Source organism: Oncorhynchus mykiss, chromosome 12 (genome assembly GCF_057628025.1).
Source record: "Oncorhynchus mykiss isolate SJ-2025 chromosome 12, ASM5762802v1, whole genome shotgun sequence".
In the NCBI taxonomy this organism is placed as follows: domain Eukaryota; kingdom Metazoa; phylum Chordata; class Actinopteri; order Salmoniformes; family Salmonidae; genus Oncorhynchus; species Oncorhynchus mykiss.
Window position 1 is genome coordinate 6,060,677 of NC_143033.1, and position 24,088 is coordinate 6,084,764.

General features: G+C 40.6%; 1 protein-coding gene across 1 annotated transcript in view; it reads right to left on the reverse strand.

Annotated features, from left to right (window-relative positions):
- The window catches only part of mbd2 (methyl-CpG binding domain protein 2), a 117,274-nt gene that overhangs the window by 40,885 nt on the left and 52,301 nt on the right, over positions 1–24,088 (reverse strand). The window contains 2 exon segments of the mRNA XM_036936779.2: positions 10,831–11,008; positions 16,369–16,459. Coding sequence (XP_036792674.1) covers positions 10,831–11,008; positions 16,369–16,459 — 269 coding nt within the window.

Below are 24,088 nucleotides of genomic sequence, written 5' to 3' on the forward strand. Positions count from 1 at the left end.
ATCAGAGAAGAAGTGTATCTCCTAGCCGCACGTGTTCAGTTCTCTCTGTGAGCAGCTCTCTGCAAATGCCAAAATGGTCATTTCAGTTGTGCTGTCGCTCTGTCTCCCTGACGCTAGCTTCCATACAAAACAATAGGCCTCCTGCTCTGGCAGGATTAGAGTTGGGAGGGAGAGGTGGGAGCTCTCTGTCTCTGTGTGTGTGTGTGTGTGTGTGTGTGTGTGTGTGTGTGTGTGTGTGTGTGTGTGTGTGTGTGTGTGTGTGTCACAGTGGGAGCTGTCTGAAGTGAGGAGAATATACTGCAACTCAAACAATTTTCAGGTTTTAATGTCACGTACACAGGTGAAGTGAAAATCCATAACCACGTCACGCAAGAAACGACAAGAGGAAGAACACGAGAAAGTAAGTAATCGTACTATATACAGGGTCAGTAAATACCATACTATATACAGGGTCAGTAAATACCATACTATATACAGGGTCAGTAAATACCATACTATATACAGGGTCAGTAAATACCATACTATATACAGGGTCAGTTAATACCATACTATATACAGGGACAGTTAATACCTTACTATATACAGGGTCAGTTAATACCATACTATATACAGGGTCAGTTAATACCATACTATATACAGGGTCAGTTAATACCATACTATATACAGGGTCAGTTAATACCATACTATATACAGGGTCAGTAAATACCATACTATATACAGGGTCACTATATACAGGGTCAGTTAATACCATACTATATACAGGGTCACCATATACAGGGTCAGTTAATACCATACTATACACAGGGTCAGTTAAATACCATACTATATACAGGGTCAGTTAATACTATATACAGGGTCAGTAAATACCATACTATATACAGGGTCACTATATACAGGGTCAGTTAATACCATACTATATACAGGGTCAGTTAATACTATATACAGGGTCAGTTAAATACCATACTATATACAGGGTCAGGCAATACCATACTATATACAGGGTCACTATATACAGGGTCAGTTAATACAATACTATATACAGGGTCAGTTAGTACCATACTATATACAGGGTCAGTTAATACCATACTATATACAGGGTCACTATATACAGGGTCAGTAAATACCATACTATATACAGGGTCACTATATACAGGGTCAGTTAATACCATACTATATACAGGGTCACTATATACAGGGTCAGTTAATACCATACTATATACAGGGTCACTATATACAGGGTCAGTTAATACCATACTATATACAGGGTCACTATATACAGGGTCAGTTAATACCATACTATATACAGGGTCAGTTAAATACCATACTATATACAGGGTCAGTTAATACCATACTATATACAGGGTCAGTTAATACCATACTATATACAGGGTCAGTTAGTACCATACTATATACAGGGTCAGTAAATACCATACTATATACAGGGTCAGTTAGTACCATACTATATACAGGGTCAGTAAATACCATACTATATACAGGGTCAGTTAGTACCATACTATATACAGGGTCAGTAAATACCATACTATATACAGGGTCAGTTAATACCATACTATATACAGGGTCAGTTAATACCATACTATATACAGGGTCACTATATACAGGGTCAGTTAATACCATACTATATACAGGGTCAGTTAATAAAATACTATATACAGGGTCAGTTAATACCATACTATATACAGGGTCAGTTAGTACCATACTATATACAGGGTCAGTTAATACCATACTATATACAGGGTCAGTTAATACCATACTATATACAGGGTCACTATATACAGGGTCAGTTAATACCATACTATATACAGGGTCAGTTAATACCATACTATATACAGGGTCAGTTAATACCATACTATATACAGGGTCAGTTAATACCATACTATATACAGGGTCAGTAAATACCATACTATATACAGGGTCAGTCAATACTATATACAGGGTCAGTTAATACCATACTATATACAGGGTCAGTTAATACCATACTATATACAGGGTCAGTTATAACCATACTATATACAGGGTCAGTCAATACTATATACAGGGTCAGTTAATACCATACTATATACAGGGTCAGTTAATACCATACTATATACAGGGTCAGTTAATACCATACTATATACAGGGTCAGTTAATACCATACTATATACAGGGCCAGTTAATACTATACTATATACAGGGTCAGTTAATTCCATACTATATACAGGGTCAGTTAATACCATACTATATACAGGGCCAGTTAATACTATACTATATACAGGGTCAGTTAATTCCATACTATATACAGGGTCAGTTAATACCATACTATATACAGGGTCAGTTATAACCATACTATATACAGGGTCAGTTAATACCATACTATATACAGGGTCAGTAAATACCATACTATATACAGGGTCAGTTATAACCATACTATATACAGGGTCAGTCAATACTATATACAGGGTCAGTTAATACCATACTATATACAGGGTCAGTTAATACCATACTATATACAGGGTCAGTTAATACCATACTATATACAGGGTCAGTTAATACCATACTATATACAGGGCCAGTTAATACTATACTATATACAGGGTCAGTTAATTCCATACTATATACAGGGCCAGTTAATACTATACTATATACAGGGTCAGTTAATTCCATACTATATACAGGGTCAGTTAATACCATACTATATACAGTGTCAGTTAATTCCATACTATATACAGGGTCAGTTAATACCATACTATATACAGGGTCAGTTAATACCATACTATATACAGTGTCAGTTAATTCCATACTATATACAGGGTCAGTTAATACCATACTATATACAGGGTCAGTTAATACCATACTATATATAGGGTCAGTTAATACCATACTATATACAGGGTCAGTTAATACCATACTATATACAGGGTCAGTTCAATACCATACTATATACAGGGTCAGTTGATACCATGCTATATACAGGGTCAGTTAATACCATACTATATACAGGGTCAGTTAGTACCATACTATATACAGGGTCAGTTAATACCATACTATATACAGGGTCAGGTAATACCATACTATATACAGGGTCAGTTAATACCATACTATATACAGGGTCAGTTCAATACCATACTATATACAGGGTCACTATATACAGGGTCAGGTTAATACCATACTATATACAGGGTCAGTTAATACCATACTATATACAGGGTCTGTTAATACCATACTATATACAGGGTCAGTTAATACTATATACAGGGTCAGTTAATACCATACTATATACAGGGTCAGTTAATACCATACTATATACAGGGTCTGTTAATACCATACTATATACAGGGTCAGTTAATACTATATACAGGGTCAGTTAATACCATACTATATACAGGGTCAGTTAATACCATACTATATACAGGGTCAGTTAGTACCATACTATATACAGGGTCAGTAAATACCATACTATATACAGGGTCAGTTAATACCATACTATATACAGGGTCAGTTAATACCATACTATATACAGGGTCAGTTAATACTATATACAGGGTCAGTTAATACCATACTATATACAGGGTCAGTTAATATCATACTATATACAGGGTCAGTTAATACCATACTATATACAGGGTCAGTTAATACCATACTATATACAGGGTCAGTTAATACCATACTATATACAGGATCAGTTACTACCATACTATATACAGGGTCAGTTAATACCATACTATATACAGGGTCAGTTAATATCATACTATATACAGGGTCAGTTAATACCATACTATATACAGGGTCAGTTAGTACCATACTATATACTGGGTCAGTTAATACCATACTATATACAGGGTCAGTTAATACCATACTATATACAGGGTCAGTTAATACCATACTATATACAGGGTCAGTTCAATACCATACTATATACAGGGTCAGTTAGTACCATACTATATACAGGGTCAGTTAATACCATACTATATACAGGGTCAGTTAATACCATACTATATACAGGGTCAGTTAATACCATACTATATACAGGGTCAGTTAATACCATACTATATACAGGGTCAGTTAATACCATACTATATACAGGGTCAGTTAATACCATACTATATACAGGGTCAGGTAATACCATACTATATACAGGGTCAGTTAATACTATACTATATACAGGGTCAGTTAATACAATACTATATACAGGGTCAGTTAATACCTTACTATATACAGGGTCAGTTAGTACCATACTATATACAGGGTCAGTTAATACCATACTATATACAGGGTCACTATATACAGGGTCAGGTTAATACCATACTATATACAGGGTCAGTTAATACCATACTATATACAGGGTCAGTTAGTACCATACTATATACAGGGTCAGTTAATACCATACTATATACAGGGTCAGTTAATACCATACTATATACAGGGTCAGTTAATACCATACTATATACAGGGTCAGTTAATACCATACTATATACAGGGTCAGTTAATACTATACTATATACAGGGTCAGTTAATACAATACTATATACAGGGTCAGTTAATACCTTACTATATACAGGGTCAGTTAGTACCATACTATATACAGGGTCAGTTAATACCATACTATATACAGGGTCAGTTAATACCATACTATATACAGGGTCAGTTAATACCATACTATATACAGGGTCAGGTAATACCATACTATATACAGGGTCAGTTAATACCATACTATATACAGGGTCAGTTAATACTATATACAGGGTCAGTTAATACCATACTATATACAGGGTCAGTTAATACCACACTATATACAGGGTCAGTTAATACCACACTATCTACAGGGTCAGTTTAATACCACACTATATACAGGGTCAGTTAATACCATACTCTATACAGGGTCAGGTTAATACCATACTATATACAGGGTCAGTTAATACTATATACAGGGTCAGTTAATACCATACTATATACAGGGTCACTATATACAGGGTCAGTTAATACCATACTATATACAGGGTCAGTTAAATACCATACTATATACAGGGTCAGTTAATACCATACTATATACAGGGTCAGTTAATACCATACTATATACAGGGTCAGTTAGTACCATACTATATACAGGGTCAGTAAATACCATACTATATACAGGGTCAGTTAGTACCATACTATATACAGGGTCAGTAAATACCATACTATATACAGGGTCAGTTAGTACCATACTATATACAGGGTCAGTAAATACCATACTATATACAGGGTCAGTTAATACCATACTATATACAGGGTCAGTTAATACCATACTATATACAGGGTCACTATATACAGGGTCAGTTAATACCATACTATATACAGGGTCAGTTAATAAAATACTATATACAGGGTCAGTTAATACCATACTATATACAGGGTCAGTTAGTACCATACTATATACAGGGTCAGTTAATACCATACTATATACAGGGTCAGTTAATACCATACTATATACAGGGTCACTATATACAGGGTCAGTTAATACCATACTATATACAGGGTCAGTTAATACCATACTATATACAGGGTCAGTTAATACCATACTATATACAGGGTCAGTTAATACCATACTATATACAGGGTCAGTAAATACCATACTATATACAGGGTCAGTCAATACTATATACAGGGTCAGTTAATACCATACTATATACAGGGTCAGTTAATACCATACTATATACAGGGTCAGTTATAACCATACTATATACAGGGTCAGTCAATACTATATACAGGGTCAGTTAATACCATACTATATACAGGGTCAGTTAATACCATACTATATACAGGGTCAGTTAATACCATACTATATACAGGGTCAGTTAATACCATACTATATACAGGGCCAGTTAATACTATACTATATACAGGGTCAGTTAATTCCATACTATATACAGGGTCAGTTAATACCATACTATATACAGGGCCAGTTAATACTATACTATATACAGGGTCAGTTAATTCCATACTATATACAGGGTCAGTTAATACCATACTATATACAGGGTCAGTTATAACCATACTATATACAGGGTCAGTTAATACCATACTATATACAGGGTCAGTAAATACCATACTATATACAGGGTCAGTTATAACCATACTATATACAGGGTCAGTCAATACTATATACAGGGTCAGTTAATACCATACTATATACAGGGTCAGTTAATACCATACTATATACAGGGTCAGTTAATACCATACTATATACAGGGTCAGTTAATACCATACTATATACAGGGCCAGTTAATACTATACTATATACAGGGTCAGTTAATTCCATACTATATACAGGGCCAGTTAATACTATACTATATACAGGGTCAGTTAATTCCATACTATATACAGGGTCAGTTAATACCATACTATATACAGTGTCAGTTAATTCCATACTATATACAGGGTCAGTTAATACCATACTATATACAGGGTCAGTTAATACCATACTATATACAGTGTCAGTTAATTCCATACTATATACAGGGTCAGTTAATACCATACTATATACAGGGTCAGTTAATACCATACTATATATAGGGTCAGTTAATACCATACTATATACAGGGTCAGTTAATACCATACTATATACAGGGTCAGTTCAATACCATACTATATACAGGGTCAGTTGATACCATGCTATATACAGGGTCAGTTAATACCATACTATATACAGGGTCAGTTAGTACCATACTATATACAGGGTCAGTTAATACCATACTATATACAGGGTCAGGTAATACCATACTATATACAGGGTCAGTTAATACCATACTATATACAGGGTCAGTTCAATACCATACTATATACAGGGTCACTATATACAGGGTCAGGTTAATACCATACTATATACAGGGTCAGTTAATACCATACTATATACAGGGTCTGTTAATACCATACTATATACAGGGTCAGTTAATACTATATACAGGGTCAGTTAATACCATACTATATACAGGGTCAGTTAATACCATACTATATACAGGGTCTGTTAATACCATACTATATACAGGGTCAGTTAATACTATATACAGGGTCAGTTAATACCATACTATATACAGGGTCAGTTAATACCATACTATATACAGGGTCAGTTAGTACCATACTATATACAGGGTCAGTAAATACCATACTATATACAGGGTCAGTTAATACCATACTATATACAGGGTCAGTTAATACCATACTATATACAGGGTCAGTTAATACTATATACAGGGTCAGTTAATACCATACTATATACAGGGTCAGTTAATATCATACTATATACAGGGTCAGTTAATACCATACTATATACAGGGTCAGTTAATACCATACTATATACAGGGTCAGTTAATACCATACTATATACAGGATCAGTTACTACCATACTATATACAGGGTCAGTTAATACCATACTATATACAGGGTCAGTTAATATCATACTATATACAGGGTCAGTTAATACCATACTATATACAGGGTCAGTTAGTACCATACTATATACTGGGTCAGTTAATACCATACTATATACAGGGTCAGTTAATACCATACTATATACAGGGTCAGTTAATACCATACTATATACAGGGTCAGTTCAATACCATACTATATACAGGGTCAGTTAGTACCATACTATATACAGGGTCAGTTAATACCATACTATATACAGGGTCAGTTAATACCATACTATATACAGGGTCAGTTAATACCATACTATATACAGGGTCAGTTAATACCATACTATATACAGGGTCAGTTAATACCATACTATATACAGGGTCAGTTAATACCATACTATATACAGGGTCACGTAATACCATACTATATACAGGGTCAGTTAATACTATACTATATACAGGGTCAGTTAATACAATACTATATACAGGGTCAGTTAATACCTTACTATATACAGGGTCAGTTAGTACCATACTATATACAGGGTCAGTTAATACCATACTATATACAGGGTCACTATATACAGGGTCAGGTTAATACCATACTATATACAGGGTCAGTTAATACCATACTATATACAGGGTCAGTTAGTACCATACTATATACAGGGTCAGTTAATACCATACTATATACAGGGTCAGTTAATACCATACTATATACAGGGTCAGTTAATACCATACTATATACAGGGTCAGTTAATACCATACTATATACAGGGTCAGTTAATACTATACTATATACAGGGTCAGTTAATACAATACTATATACAGGGTCAGTTAATACCTTACTATATACAGGGTCAGTTAGTACCATACTATATACAGGGTCAGTTAATACCATACTATATACAGGGTCAGTTAATACCATACTATATACAGGGTCAGTTAATACCATACTATATACAGGGTCAGGTAATACCATACTATATACAGGGTCAGTTAATACCATACTATATACAGGGTCAGTTAATACTATATACAGGGTCAGTTAATACCATACTATATACAGGGTCAGTTAATACCACACTATATACAGGGTCAGTTAATACCACACTATCTACAGGGTCAGTTTAATACCACACTATATACAGGGTCAGTTAATACCATACTCTATACAGGGTCAGGTTAATACCATACTATATACAGGGTCAGTTAATACTATATACAGGGTCAGTTAATACCATACTATATACAGGGTCACTATATACAGGGTCAGTTAATACCATACTATATACAGGGTCAGTTAATACCATACTATATACAGGGTCAGTTAATACCATACTATATACAGGGTCAGTTAATACCATACTATATACAGGGTCAGTTAGTACCATACTATATACAGGGTCAGTTAATACCACACTATATACAGGGTCAGTTAATACCACACTATCTACAGGGTCAGTTTAATACCACACTATATACAGGGTCAGTTAATACCATACTCTATACAGGGTCAGGTTAATACCATACTATATACAGGGTCAGTTAATACTATATACAGGGTCAGTTAATACCATACTATATACAGGGTCAGTTAATACCATACTATATACAGGGTCAGTTCAATACCATACTATATACAGGGTCACTATATACAGGGTCAGTTAATACCATACTATATTCGGGTCAGTTAATATCATACTATATACAGGGTCAGTAAATACCATACTATATACAGGGTCACTATATACAGGGTCAGTTAATACCATACTATATACAGGGTCAGTTAATACCATACTATATACAGGGTCAGTTAATACCATACTATATACAGGGTCAGTTAGTACCATACTATATACAGGGTCAGTTAGTACCATACTATATGCAGGGTCAGTTAATACCATACTATATACAGGGTCAGTTAATACCATACTATATACAGGGTCAGTTAGTACCATACTATATGCAGGGTCAGTTAATACCATACTATATACAGGGTCAGTTAATACCATACTATATACAGGGTCAGGTTAATACCATACTATATACTGGGTCAGTTAATACCATACTCTATACAGGGTCAGTTAATACTATATACAGGGTCAGTTAATACCATACTATATACAGGGTCAGTTAATATCATACTATATACAGGGTCAGTTAGTACCATACTATATGCAGGGTCAGTTAATACCATACTATATACAGGGTCAGTTAATACCATACTATATACAGGGTCAGTTAGTACCATACTATATACAGGGTCAGTTAGTACCATACTATATACAAGGTCAGTACCATATTATCATTGTACAGGGATACTGGAGTGATGGAAATAGATACTTTTGTATTGATAGTGTATGTGGACACTCCTTCAAATTAGTGGATTCGGCTATTTCAGCCATTCCCGTTGCTGACAGGTGTATAAAATCGAGCACACCGCCACGCAATCTCCATAGACAAACATTGTCAGTAGAACGGCCTTACTGAAGAGCTCAGTGACTTTCAACGTGGCACCGTCATAGGATGCCACCTTTCCAAAAAGTTCCAAACAGCCTCTGGAGGCAACGTCAGCACAACTGTTCGTCGGGAGCTTCATGAAATGTGTTTCCATTGCCGAGCAGCCGCACACAAGCCTAAGATCACCATGAGCAATGCCAAGAGTCAGCTGGAGTGGTGTAAAGCTGGCCGCCACTGGACTCTGGAGCAGTGGAAACGCGTTCTCTGGCTGTCCGACGGACAAATCTGGGTTTGGCAGATGCCCTGTGACAGTGTGTGTAGGGCCCTGCGACAGTGTGTGGGGCCCTGCGACAGTGTGTGGGGCCCTGCGACCACAGCAGATCAATACCACAGCAGATCAATACCACATCAGATCAATACCACATCAGATCAATAACACAGCCCACAGCACATCAATACCACAGCAGATCAATACTACAGCAGATCAATAACACAGCCCACAGCAGATCAATACCACAGCAGATCAATACCACAGCAGATCAATACCACAGCAGATCAATACCACAGCAGATCAATACCACAGCCCACAGCACATCAATACCACAGCAGATCAATACCACAGCAGATCAATACCACATCAGATCAATACCACAGCAGATCAATACCACAGCAGATCAATAACACAGCCCACAGCAGATCAATACAACAGCAGATCAATACCACATCAGATCAATACCACAGCAGATCAATACCACAGCAGATCAATACCACATCAGATCAATACCACAGCAGATCAATACCACAGCAGATCAATAACACAGCCCACAGCAGATCAATACAACAGCAGATCAATACCACATCAGATCAATACCACAGCAGATCAATACCACAGCAGATCAATACCACAGCTCAGATGAGAGACGTACACAGTGCACAGTAATTATGTATGCACTGAGGACCCCGAAACCCACCAGGTTCTTACCGGATGTCCTGATCAGTGACTATGAAGGCCTTACACAGGGGCTGCGACGTGTTGAGCCAGATAGCAGGGTTCTTCTCTGCAGCCGAGGTCGTCTGGCCCGTGATGGGGGAGGAGCTCATGTGGAGGGCGCTGGCGATGGCCGAGAGGAGCGTCTCGTCTGACGTGTCTGGCCCCACGCCTGATACAGGACAACACGACGGCAGGAACATGGGTCACAAACAGAACAATAGGCAGAACACCCCAACCTCCACAGACGGACTCACATAACTCATTGTGTTTCTTTAAATGACTCATTATGTCTTGGACTTTTAATTACATTTTTTTTGCCTGACTCTTTCTTCTATAGTTGCTGCATTGTCTAGGAGGTCAACCTCTATCTAGAGATCAACCTGTCTAGGAGGTCAACCTCTATCTAGAGGTCAACCTGTCTAGGAGGTCAACCTCTATCTAGAGATCAACCTGTCTAGGAGGTCAACCTCTATCTAGAGGTCAACCTGTCTAGGAGGTCAACCTCTATCTAGAGATCAACCTGTCTAGGAGGTCAACCTCTATCTAGAGGTCAACCTGTCTAGGAGGTCAACCTCTATCTAGAGGTCAACCTGTCTAGGAGGTCAACCTCTATCTAGAGGTCAACCTGTCTAGGAGGTCAACCTCTATCTAGAGGTCAACCTGTCTAGGAGGTCAACCTCTATCTAGAGGTCAACCTGTCTAGGAGGTCAACCTCTATCTAGAGGTAAAGCTGTCGAGAGGTCAACCTGTCTAGGAGGTCAACCTCTATCTAGAGGTAAAGCTGTCGAGAGGTCAACCTGTCTAGGAGGTCAACCTCTATCTAGAGGTAAAGCTGTCGAGAGGTCAACCTGTCTAGGAGGTCAACCTCTATCTAGAGGTAAAGCTGTCGAGAGGTCAACCTGTCTAGGAGGTCAACCTCTATCTAGAGGTAAAGCTGTCGAGAGGTCAACCTGTCTAGGAGGTCAACCTCTATCTAGAGGTAAAGCTGTCGAGAGGTCAACCTGTCTAGGAGGTCAACCTCTATCTAGAGGTAAAGCTGTCGAGAGGTCAACCTGTCTAGGAGGTCAACCTCTATCTAGAGGTAAAGCTGTCGAGAGGTCAACCTGTCTAGGAGGTCAACCTCTATCTAGAGGTAAAGCTGTCGAGAGGTCAACCTGTCTAGGAGGTCAACCTCTATCTAGAGGTAAAGCTGTCGAGAGGTCAATCTCTATCTAGAGGTAAAGCTGTCGAGAGGTCAACCTGTCTAGGAGGTCAACCTCTATCTAGAGGTAAAGCTGTCGAGAGGTCAACCTGTCTAGGAGGTCCACCTCTATCTAGAGGTAAAGCTGTCGAGAGGTCAAGCTCTATCTAGAGGTAAAGCTGTCGAGAGGTCAACCTGTCTAGGAGGTCAACCTCTATCTAGAGGTAAAGCTGTCGAGAGGTCAACCTGTCTAGGAGGTCCACCTCTATCTAGAGGTAAAGCTGTCGAGAGGTCAACCTGTCTAGGAGGTCAACCTCTATCTAGAGGTAAAGCTGTCGAGAGGTCAACCTGTCTAGGAGGTCAACCTCTATCTAGAGGTAAAGCTGTCGAGAGGTCAAGCTCTATCTAGAGGTAAAGCTGTCGAGAGGTCAACCTGTCGAGAGGTCAACCTGTAAGTAAGAATTTCATTGGACTGTCAAGAGGTGAACCAGCAAATAAGCATTTCGTTGGACTGTGTCCTTCATGTATATCAGGCCAGTAGACTGTGTTCTTCAGGTATAGCAGGTCAGTAGACTGTGTTCTTCATGTATATCAGGTATATCAGGTCAGTAGACTGTGTTCTTCATGTACATCAGGTCATTAGACTGTGTTCTTCATGTATATCAGGTCATTAGACTGTGTATATCAGGTATATCAGGTATATCAGGTCAGTAGACTGTGTTCTTCATGTATATCAGGTATATCAGGTCAGTAGACTGTGTTCTTCATGTATATCAGGTCATCAGACTGTGTTCTTCATGTATATCAGGTATTTCAGGTCATTAGACTGTTCTTCGTGTATATCAGGTATATCAGGTCATTAGACTGTGTTCTTCAGGTATATCGGGTCATTAGACTGTGTTCTTCATGTATATCAGGTATATCAGGTCATCAGACGGTGTTCTTCATGTATATCAGGTATATCAGGTCATTAGACTGTGTTCTTCATGTATATCAGGTATATCAGGTCATCAGACTGTGTTCTTCATGTATATCAGGTATATCAGGTCATTAGACTGTGTTCTTCATGTATATCAGGTATATCAGGTCATTAGACTGTGTTCTTCATGTACATCAGGTCATTAGACTGTGTTCTTCATGTATATCAGGTATATCGGGTCATCAGACTGTGTTCTTCAGGTATATCAGGTCATCAGACTGTGTTCTTCAGGTATATCAGGTCATTAGACTGTGTTCTTCAGGTATATCAGGTCATCAGACTGTGTTCTTCAGGTATAACAGGTCATTAGACTGTGTTCTTCAGGTATATCAGGTCATCAGACTGTGTTCTTCAGGTATAACAGGTCATTAGACTGTGTTCTTCAGCTATATCAGGTCATTAGACTGTGTTCTTCGTGTATATCAGGTATAACAGGTCATCAGACTGTGTTCTTCAGGTATATCAGGTCATCAGACTGTGTTCTTCAGGTATAACAGGTCATTAGACTGTGTTCTTCAGCTATATCAGGTCATTAGACTGTGTTCTTCGTGTATATCAGGTATATCAGGTCATTAGACTGTGTTCTTCATGTATATCAGGTATATCAGGTCATTAGACTGTGTTCTTCATGTATATCAGGTATATCAGGTCATTAGACTGTGTTCTTCATGTATATCAGGTATATCAGGTCATTAGACTGTGTTCTTCATGTATATCAGGTATATCAGGTCATTAGACTGTGTTCTTCATGTATATCAGGTATATCAGGTCATTAGACTGTGTTCTTCATGTATATCAGGTATATCAGGTCATTAGACTGTGTTCTTCATGTATATCAGGTATATCAGGTCATTAGACTGTGTTCTTCATGTATATCAGGTATATCAGGTCATTAGACTGTGTTCTTCATGTATATCAGGTATATCAGGTCATTAGACTGTGTTCTTCATGTATATCAGGTCATTAGACTGTGTTATTCATGTATATCAGGTATATCAGGTCATTAGACTGTGTTCTTCATGTATATCAGGTATATCAGGTCATTAGACTGTGTTCTTCATGTATATCAGGTATATCAGGTCATCAGACTGTGTTCTTCAGGTATATCAGGTCATTAGACTGTGTTCTTCATGTATATCAGGTATATCAGGTCATTAGACTGTGTTCTTCATGTATATCAGGTATATCAGGTCATTAGACTGTGTTCTTCATGTATATCAGGTATATCAGGTCATCAGACTGTGTTCTTCATGTATATCAGGTCATTAGACTGTGTTATTCATGTATATCAGGTATATCAGGTCATTAGACTGTGTCCTTCATGTATATCAGGTCATTAGACTGTGTTCTTCATGTATATCAGGTATATCAGGTCATTAGACTGTGTCCTTCATGTATATCAGGTCATTAGACTGTGTTCTTCATGTATATCAGGTATATCAGGTCATCAGACTGTGTTCTTCATGTATATCAGGTCATTAGACTGTGTTCTTCATGTATATCAGGTATATCAGGTCATTAGACTGTGTCCTTCATGTATATCAGGTATATCAGGTCATTAGACTGTGTTCTTCATGTATATCAGGTATATCAGGTCATTAGACTGTGTTCTTCATGTATATCAGGTATATCAGGTCATCAGACTGTGTTCTTCATGTATATCAGGTATCAGGTATATCAGGTCATTAGACTGTGTCCTTCATGTATATCAGGTCATTAGACTGTGTTCTTCATGTATATCATGTATATCAGGTCATTAGACTGTGTTCTTCATGTATATCAGGTATATCAGGTCATTAGACTGTGTCCTTCATGTATATCAGGTCATTAGACTGTGTTCTTCATGTATATCATGTATATCAGGTCATTAGACTGTGTTCTTCATGTATATCAGGTATATCAGGTCATCAGACTGTGTTCTTCATGTATATCAGGTCATTAGACTGTGTTCTTCATGTATATCAGGTATATCAGGTCATTAGACTGTGTTCTTCAGGTATATCAGGTCATTAGACTGTGTTCTTCATGTATATCAGGTATATCAGGTCATTAGACTGTGTCCTTCATGTATATCAGGTCATTAGACTGTGTTCTTCATGTATATCAGGTATATCAGGTCATCAGACTGTGTTCTTCAGGTATATCAGGTCATTAGACTGTGTTCTTCATGTATATCAGGTATATCAGGTCATTAGACTGTGTTCTTCATGTGTATCAGGTCATTAGACTGTGTTCTTCATGTATATCAGGTATATCAGGTCATTAGACTGTGTCCTTCATGTATATCAGGTCATTAGACTGTGTTCTTCATGTATATCAGGTATATCAGGTCATCAGACTGTGTTCTTCAGGTATATCAGGTCATTAGACTGTGTTCTTCATGTATATCAGGTATATCAGGTCATTAGACTGTGTCCTTCATGTATATCAGGTCATTAGACTGTGTTCTTCATGTATATCAGGTATATCAGGTCATCAGACTGTGTTCTTCAGGTATATCAGGTCATTAGACTGTGTTCTTCATGTATATCAGGTATATCAGGTCATTAGACTGTGTCCTTCATGTATATCAGGTCATTAGACTGTGTTCTTCATGTATATCAGGTATATCAGGTCATCAGACTGTGTTCTTCAGGTATATCAGGTCATTAGACTGTGTTCTTCATGTATATCAGGTATATCAGGTCATTAGACTGTGTTCTTCATGTATATCAGGTCATTAGACTGTGTTCTTCATGTATATCAGGTATATCAGGTCATTAGACTGTGTCCTTCATGTATATCAGGTCATTAGACTGTGTTCTTCATGTATATCAGGTATATCAGGTCATCAGACTGTGTTCTTCAGGTATATCAGGTCATTAGACTGTGTTCTTCATGTATATCAGGTATATCAGGTCATCAGACTGTGTTCTTCATGTATATCAGGTCATTAGACTGTGTTCTTCATGTATATCAGGTATATCAGGTCATTAGACTGTGTTCTTCAGGTATATCAGGTCATTAGACTGTGTTCTTCATGTATATCAGGTATATCAGGTCATTAGACTGTGTTCTTCAGGTATATCAGGTCATTAGACTGTGTTCTTCATGTATATCAGGTATATCAGGTCATCAGACTGTGTTCTTCAGGTATATCAGGTATATATGATGAATAAACAGACTTCAACTTATATGTACTCTATCTGACAGTCCAGTGTATTTTATTCATAATAGATCTGTAAATATATTGAACTAATAATGGATCAAATACATTATAACTATGACTATGATAATGTGGTTATGTACAACTATAACATGATCGATAACCTGATATTAGTAATAATAGGCTAATGAAACTAAACAAACAGACGACAGGCAGGGCTCCTACTTGTTAAACCCTTGGGAAGCTCCATGCTCCTGAGGACCTCTTCTGTGATAGCTGACACCCTCAGGCCTTTCAACCGCTTCTCCCAGAACAGCTGCAAGCACAACAGACAGGTGATGAGTGAGGAAGAGGAGGAGAGGGATAGAACAGTGAGGAAGAGGAGGAGAGGGATAGAACAGTGAGGAAGGGGAGGAGGGGAGGGATAGAACAGTGAGGAAGAGGAGGGGAGGGATAAAACAGTGAGGAAGAGGAGGAGAGGGATAGAACGGTGAGGAAGAGGGGAGGGATAGAACAGTGAGGAAGAGGAGGGGAGGGATAGAACAGTGAGGAAGAGGGGAGGGATAGAACAGTGAGGAAGAGGAGTAGAGGGATAGAACAGTGAGGAAGAGGAGAGCAGGGATAAAACAGTGAGGAGGAAGAGGAGAGCAGGGATAAAACAGTGAGGAGGAAGAGGAGGGGAGGGATAGAACAGTGAGGAAGAGGGGAGGGATAGAACGGTGAGGAAGAGGGGAGGGATAAAACAGTGAGGAAGAGGAGGGGAGGGATAAAACAGTGAGGAGGAAGAGGGGAGGGATAGAACAGTGAGGAAGAGGAGGGGAGGGATAGAACGGTGAGGAAGAGGAGGGGAGGGATAGAACAGTGAGGAAGAGGAGGAGAGGGATAGAACAGTGAGGAAGAGGAGGAGAGGGATAGAACTGTGAAGGGGAAGAGGAGGGGAGGGATAAAACAGTGAGGAAGAGGAGGGGAGGGATAAAACAGTGAGGAGGAAGAGGAGGGGAGGGATAAAACAGTGAGGAAGAGGAGGGGAGGGATAAAACAGTGAGGAAGAGGAGGGGAGGGATAAAACAGTGAGGAAGAGGAGGGGAGGGATAGAACAGTGATGAAGAGGAGGAGAGGGATAGAACGGTGAGGAAGAGGAGGGGAGGGATAAAACAGTGAGGAAGAGGAGGGGAGGGATAGAACGGTGAGGAAGAGGAGGGGAGGGATAAGACAGTGAGGAGGAAGAGGGGAGGGATAGAACAGTGAGGAAGAGGAGGGGAGGGATAGAACGGTGAGGAAGAGGAGGGGAGGGATAGAACAGTGAGGAAGAGGAGGAGAGGGATAGAACAGTGAAGAGGAAGATGAGTAGAGGGATAGAACAGTGAAGAGGAAGAGGAGGGGAGGGATAGAACAGTGAGGAAGAGGAGGGGAGGGATAAAACAGTGAAGAGGAAGAGGGGAGGGATAAAACAGTGAGGAGGAAGAGGAGGGGAGGGATAAAAAAAAGTGAGGAAGAGGGGAGGGATAAAACAGTGAGGAAGAGGGGAGGGATAGAACAGTGAGGAAGAGGAGGAGAGGGATAGAACAGTGAGGAAGAGGAGGAGAGGGATAGAACAGTGAAGAGGAAGATGAGTAGAGGGATAGAACAGTGAAGAGGAAGAGGAGGGGAGGGATAGAACAGTGAGGAAGAGGAGGGGAGGGATAAAACAGTGAAGAGGAAGAGGGGAGGGATAAAACAGTGAGGAGGAAGAGGAGGGGAGGGATAAAAAAAAGTGAGGAAGAGGGGAGGGATAAAACAGTGAGGAAGAGGAGGGGAGGGATAGAACAGTGAGGAAGAGGAGGAGAGGGATAGAACAGTGAGGAAGAGGAGGAGAGGGATAGAACAGTGAGGAAGAGGAGGAGAGGGATAGAACAGTGAGGAAGAGGAGGAAGAGGAGGAGAGGGATAGAACAGTGAGGAAGAGGAGGAGAGGGATAGAACAGTGAGGAAGAGGAGGGGAGGGATAGAACAGTGAGGAAGAGGAGGGGAGGGATAGAACAGTGAGGAAGAGGAGGAGAGGGATAGAACAGTGAAGAGGAAGATGAGTAGAGGGATAGAACAGTGAAGAGGAAGAGGAGGGGAGGGATAGAACAGTGAGGAAGAGGAGGGGAGGGATAAAACAGTGAGGAGGAAGAGGAGGGGAGGGATAAAAAAAAGTGAGGAAGAGGGGAGGGATAAAACAGTGAGGAAGAGGAGGGGAGGGATAGAACAGTGAGGAAGAGGAGGAGAGGGATAGAACAGTGAGGAAGAGGAGGAGAGGGATAGAACAGTGAGGAAGAGGAGGAGAGGGATAGAACAGTGAGGAAGAGGAGGAAGAGGAGGAGAGGGATAGAACAGTGAGGAAGAGGAGGAGAGGGATAGAACAGTGAGGAAGAGGAGGGGAGGGATAGAACAGTGAGGAGGAAGAGGGGAGGGATAGAACAGTGAGGAGGAAGAGGGGAGGGATAGAACAGTGAAGAGGCAGAGGAGGAAGAGGAGGAGAGGGATGGTATTTATCACACTGGAGAGTTCATTCATGCCTAGCTATAAATCTATCAGGCCCCTAGATGTATAAATCTTGCAGCCTCAACAGAAACACTACAGAGAATAAACAGCTGGGCTTAGGGCCAACTAAGACCTTCAAAACCAGACGAGCCGAGCGGGCTGACCGAGAGAGAGAGACCCAAAGAGACACATAATAGCCATGCTAGCCTTCCCTAGGCATGGTAGGGGATGGCCCCACTATAAAGGGGTGTGACGGTAGCAGATCAACCAACCAAAGCCTGTCTCCCTTTGCTTAGTCCTAAACTAATCCTCTTTCCAGTTAGAGAGAGGCACTGTAGCATCTTCCTCACTTCAATACAAGGACATTCCGCTTTTGCCCACTTCTAGAAAAAATGTAGGAGGCAATTCACTTCTACTCCCAGAAAGTGACTCTGCTGGCTCATAGCCTCTGCTGGCTCATAGCCAGACCAGAAATAGGCCTAGTCAGAGAAACCTAGATATAGAGAGACCTAGTCAGAGAGACCTAGATATCGCTGCCTAGTCAGCGACCTAGATATCGCTGCCTAGTCAGAGAGACCAGATATAGAGACCTAGATATCGCTACCTAGTCAGAGACCTAGATATCGCTGCCTCGTCAGAGACTTAGATATCGCTGCCTCGTCAGAGACCTAGATATCGCTGCCTCGTCAGAGACCTAGATATCGCTGCCTCGTCAGAGAGACCTAGATATCGCTGCCTAGTCAGAGAGACCTAGATATCGCTGCCTCGTCAGAGAGACCTAGATATCGCTGCCTCGTCAGAGAGACCTAGATATCGCTGCCTCGTCAGAGAGACCTAGATATCGCTGCCTCGTCAGAGAGACCTAGATATCGCTGCCTCGTCAGAGAGACCTAGATATCGCTGCCTCGTCAGAGACTTAGATATCGCTGCCTCGTTAGAGACTTAGATATCGCTGCCTAGTCAGAGACCTAGATATCGCTGCCTAGTCAGAGACCTAGATATCGCTGCCTCGTCAGAGACCTAGATATCGCTGCCTCGTCAGAGAGACCTAGATATCGCTGCCTAGTCAGAGAGACCAGATATAGAGACCTAGATATCTCTGCCAAGTCGGAGGCCTAGATATCGCTGCCTAGTCGAAGAGGCCTAGATATCGCTGCCTAGTCGAAGAGGTCTAGATATCGCTGCCTAGTCGGAGGCCTAGATATTGCTGCCAAGTCAGAGAGACCTAGATATCGCTGCCAAGTCAGAGAGACCTAGAAATCGCTGCCGAGTCAGAGAGACCTAGATATCGCTGCCTAGTCAGAGAGACCTAGATATCTCTGCCTAGTCAGAGAGACCTAGATATAGAGACCTAGATATAGAGGGCTAGATATAGAGGCCTAGATATAGAGACCTAGATATAGAGACCTAGATATATAGACCTATATTTATAGAACTGGATATAAAGACCTAGAATAGAGACCTAGATTGAGAAACCTAGATATATATCTCTGCCTAGTCAGAGAGACCTAGATATATAGACCTAGATATATATACCTAGATATATAGATCTAGATATATAGACCTACATATAGAGCTAGATATATAGATCTAGATATATAGAACTAGATATATAGACCTAGATATATATCTCTGCCTAGTCAGAGAAACCTAGATATATAGACCTACATATAGAGCTAGATATATAGATCTAGATATATAGAACTAGATATATAGACCTAGATATATAGACCTAGATATAGAGGCCTATATATAGAGACCTAGATATAGAGACCTTGATATAGAGGCCTAGGTATATAGACCTAGATATAGAGACCTAGATATAGAGACCTAGATATAGAGGCCTAGATATAAAGGCCTAGATATAGAGGCCTAGATATAGAGGCCTAGATATAGAGACCTAGATTTATAGACCTAGATTTATAGACCTGGATATATAGAACTGGATATATAGACCTAGATATATAGACCTAGATATATAGACCTAGATATATAGACCTAGATATAGAGACCTAGATATAGAGACCTAGATATAGAGACCTAGATATAGAGACCTAGATTTATAGACCTAGATATATAGACCTAGATATAGAGACCTAGATATAGAGACCTAGATTTATAGACCTAGATATATAGACCTAGATATAGAGACCTAGATATAGAGACCTAGATATATAGACCTAGATATATAGAGACCTAGATATAGAGACCTAGATATAGAGACCTAGATATAGAGACCTAGATTTATAGACCTAGATTTATAGACCTAGATATAGAGACCTAGATATAGAGACCTAGATATATAGACCTAGATATAGAGACCTAGATATAGAGACCTAGATATATAGACCTAGATATATAGAGACCTAGATATAGAGACCTAGATATAGAGACCTAGATATAGAGACCTAGATTTATAGACCTAGATTTATAGACCTAGATATAGAGACCTAGATATAGAGACCTAGATATATAGACCTAGATATAGAGACCTAGATATAGAGACCTAGATATATAGACCTAGATATATAGAGACCTAGATATATAGACCTAGATATATATAGACCTAGATATAGAGACCTAGATATAGAGACCTAGATATAGAGACCTAGATATAGAGACCTAGATATAGAGACCTAGATATATAGACCGAGATATATAGATCTAGATATATAGAGACCTAGATATAGAGACCTAGATATAGAGACCTAGATATAGAGACCTAGATATTTAGATCTAGATATATAGATCTATATCTCTGCAGTGACAGAACTTAGTGTGGAGCAGCAAAAGCGTTGGAACAATAACACTGTGTAAAGAAAAGGCCCACTTCTTGCTGCCATACATTGCATAGGTTTCACTTGTAAAATCTTTTTTTTTTTATCTCAATGAGAAAAACCTGTATTCAAGTGTTGCATCTTGCTAACGCTACAACTCGGGTTACAAAGGGAGGATGTGTTAGTGGAAACCTTTGAAAGTTTACCAGTAAACTACCAGAATTTTTGTAACTTTCAAGGATTTTAAGTAATTTATCACGGGACATCTAGTGGCCATTTTGGGTACTTCAGATTATCACCGGTGTCTTTAATAATCTCTGGCCCCGTGATCAAATAAGATGATTTTAAAATTAAAAAAAATTGAATGACAAAGCTGTAAAACATTATCCTAAATATGATACATTAATATAGTGGATACAATTAGTGTTTAATATGAGGGTTTCAGTATTAAATAATAATTAGCATTAAAAAGAAAATGTTACTATGTCAACATGTATTGGTTGTAAATGTTTTGGTCTATAGCTGGAAGAGTTCATTGAAAATAATGCCATTGTTGATTAGATGCTATTTTCATTAATTAGGCTATTTTCTCTTGAGCCACTTTATTTATTTTATTTAACCTTTATTTAACTAGGCAAGTCAGTTAAGAACACATTCTTATTTTCAATGACGGCCTACAGGGGAACAGTGGGTTAACTGCCTTGTTCAGGGGGCAGAACGACAGATTTTTACCTTGTCAGCTCGGGGATTCGAACTTGCAAACCTTTCGGTTACTAGTCCAACGCTCTAACCACTAGTTTACCCTACCTAGTCTAGTCTATCCACTAAAAACTACTGGACAATATGGACACAGATATACACAAATTCTACTAGAGTATATAGATTCTGGTTATTCTTTATTCTTACTTGCATTTTCTGAGGCTGGTAATGAACGTATCCTCTGCAGCTCTGGGTCCAGAGGTAACTCTGGGTCTTTCCTGTGGTCCTCATGAGAGACAGTTTAAACATAACACTTGGTGGGTTTTTACGACTGCCTTGAAGGAACTTTTAAAGTTCATGACATTTTCCGGATTGACTGACCTTCATGTCTTAAAGTAATGATGGACTGTCGTTTCTCTTTGCTTATTTGAGCTGGTCTTGCCATAATATGGACTTGGTTAAACACTTTTTTGGTTACAACTTGATTCCATATGTGTTATTTCATAGTTTTGATGTCTTCAGTATTATTCAACCCTTGAATGAGTAGGTGTGTCCACACCTTTAACTAGTACTGTATATTCAAGTCTAAATTACCAAAGTTACCATAGATTGCCACAGATAACCTGTTATTCAACCGAAATGACTGAAGGGGGGACGGGGGCAGGGGACGGGGGCAGGGGACGGGGGCAGGGGACGGGGGGTGGAGGACGGGAGGGGGGCGGGGGGTGCAGGGGTTCTAAAGCGCTGGCTCAAAATGTTAGCTGCCTGATAACAAGGTCAATAGTTCATCTCTTATTAAAGACAGTCTAAATCTGTGTGGCGGTTTATCCCCCGTCCCCCGGTGAGGTTTATCCCCCCGTCCCCCGGAGAGGTTTACCCCCCCGTCCTCCCGGTGAGGTTTACCCCCCGTCCCCCGGTGAGGTTTATCCCCCGTCCCCCGGTGAGGTTTATCCCCCCGTCCCCCGGAGAGGTTTACCCCCCCGTCCCCCGGTGAGGTTTACCCCCCGTCCCCCGGTGAGGTTTATCCCCCGTCCCCCGGTGAGGTTTATCCCCCGTCCCCCGGTGAGGTTTATACCCCGTCCCCCGGTGAGGTTTATACCCCGTCCCCCGGTAAGGTTTATACCCCGTCCCCCGGTGAGGTTTATCCCCTGTCCCCATGGTGAGGTGTATCCCCTGTCCCCCGGTGAGGTGTATCCCCTGTCCCCCGGTGAGGTGTATCCCCTGTCCCCCGGTGAGGTTTATCCCCTGTCCCCCGGTGAGGTTTATCCCCTGTCCCCATGGTGAGGTTTATCCCCTGTCCCCCGGTGAGGTTTATCCCCTGTCCCCCGGTGAGGTTTATCCCTTGTCCCCCGGTGAGGTTTATCCCCTGTCCCACGGTGAGGTTTATCCCCTGTCCCACGGTGAGGTTTATCCCCCCGGTGAGGTTTATCCCCCCGGTGAGGTTTATCCCCTGTCCCCCGGTGAGGTTTATCCCCTGTCCCCCGGTGAGGTTTATCCCCCGTCCCCCGGTGAGGTTTATCCCCTGTCCCCCGGTGAGGTTTATACCCCGTCCCCCGGTGAGGTTTATACCCCGTCCCCCGGTGAGGCTTATACCCCCGTCCCCCGGTGAGGTTTATACCCTGTCCCCCGGTGAGGTTTATCCCCTTTCCCCCGGTGAGGTTTATCCCCTGTCCCCCGGTGAGGTTTATCCCCTGTCCCCCGGTGAGGTTTATCCCCTGTCCCCTGTCCCCCGGTGAGGTTTATCCCCTGTCCCACGGTGAGGTTTATCCCCTGTCCCCCGGTGAGGTTTATCCCCCCGGTGAGGTTTATCCCCCCGGTGAGGTTTATCCCCTGTCCCCCGGTGAGGTTTATCCCCTGTCCCCCGGTGAGGTTTATCCCCTGTCCCCCGGTGAGGTTTATCCCCCGTCCCCCGGTGAGGTTTATCCCCCGTCCCCCGGTGAGGTTTATACCCCGTCCCCCGGTGAG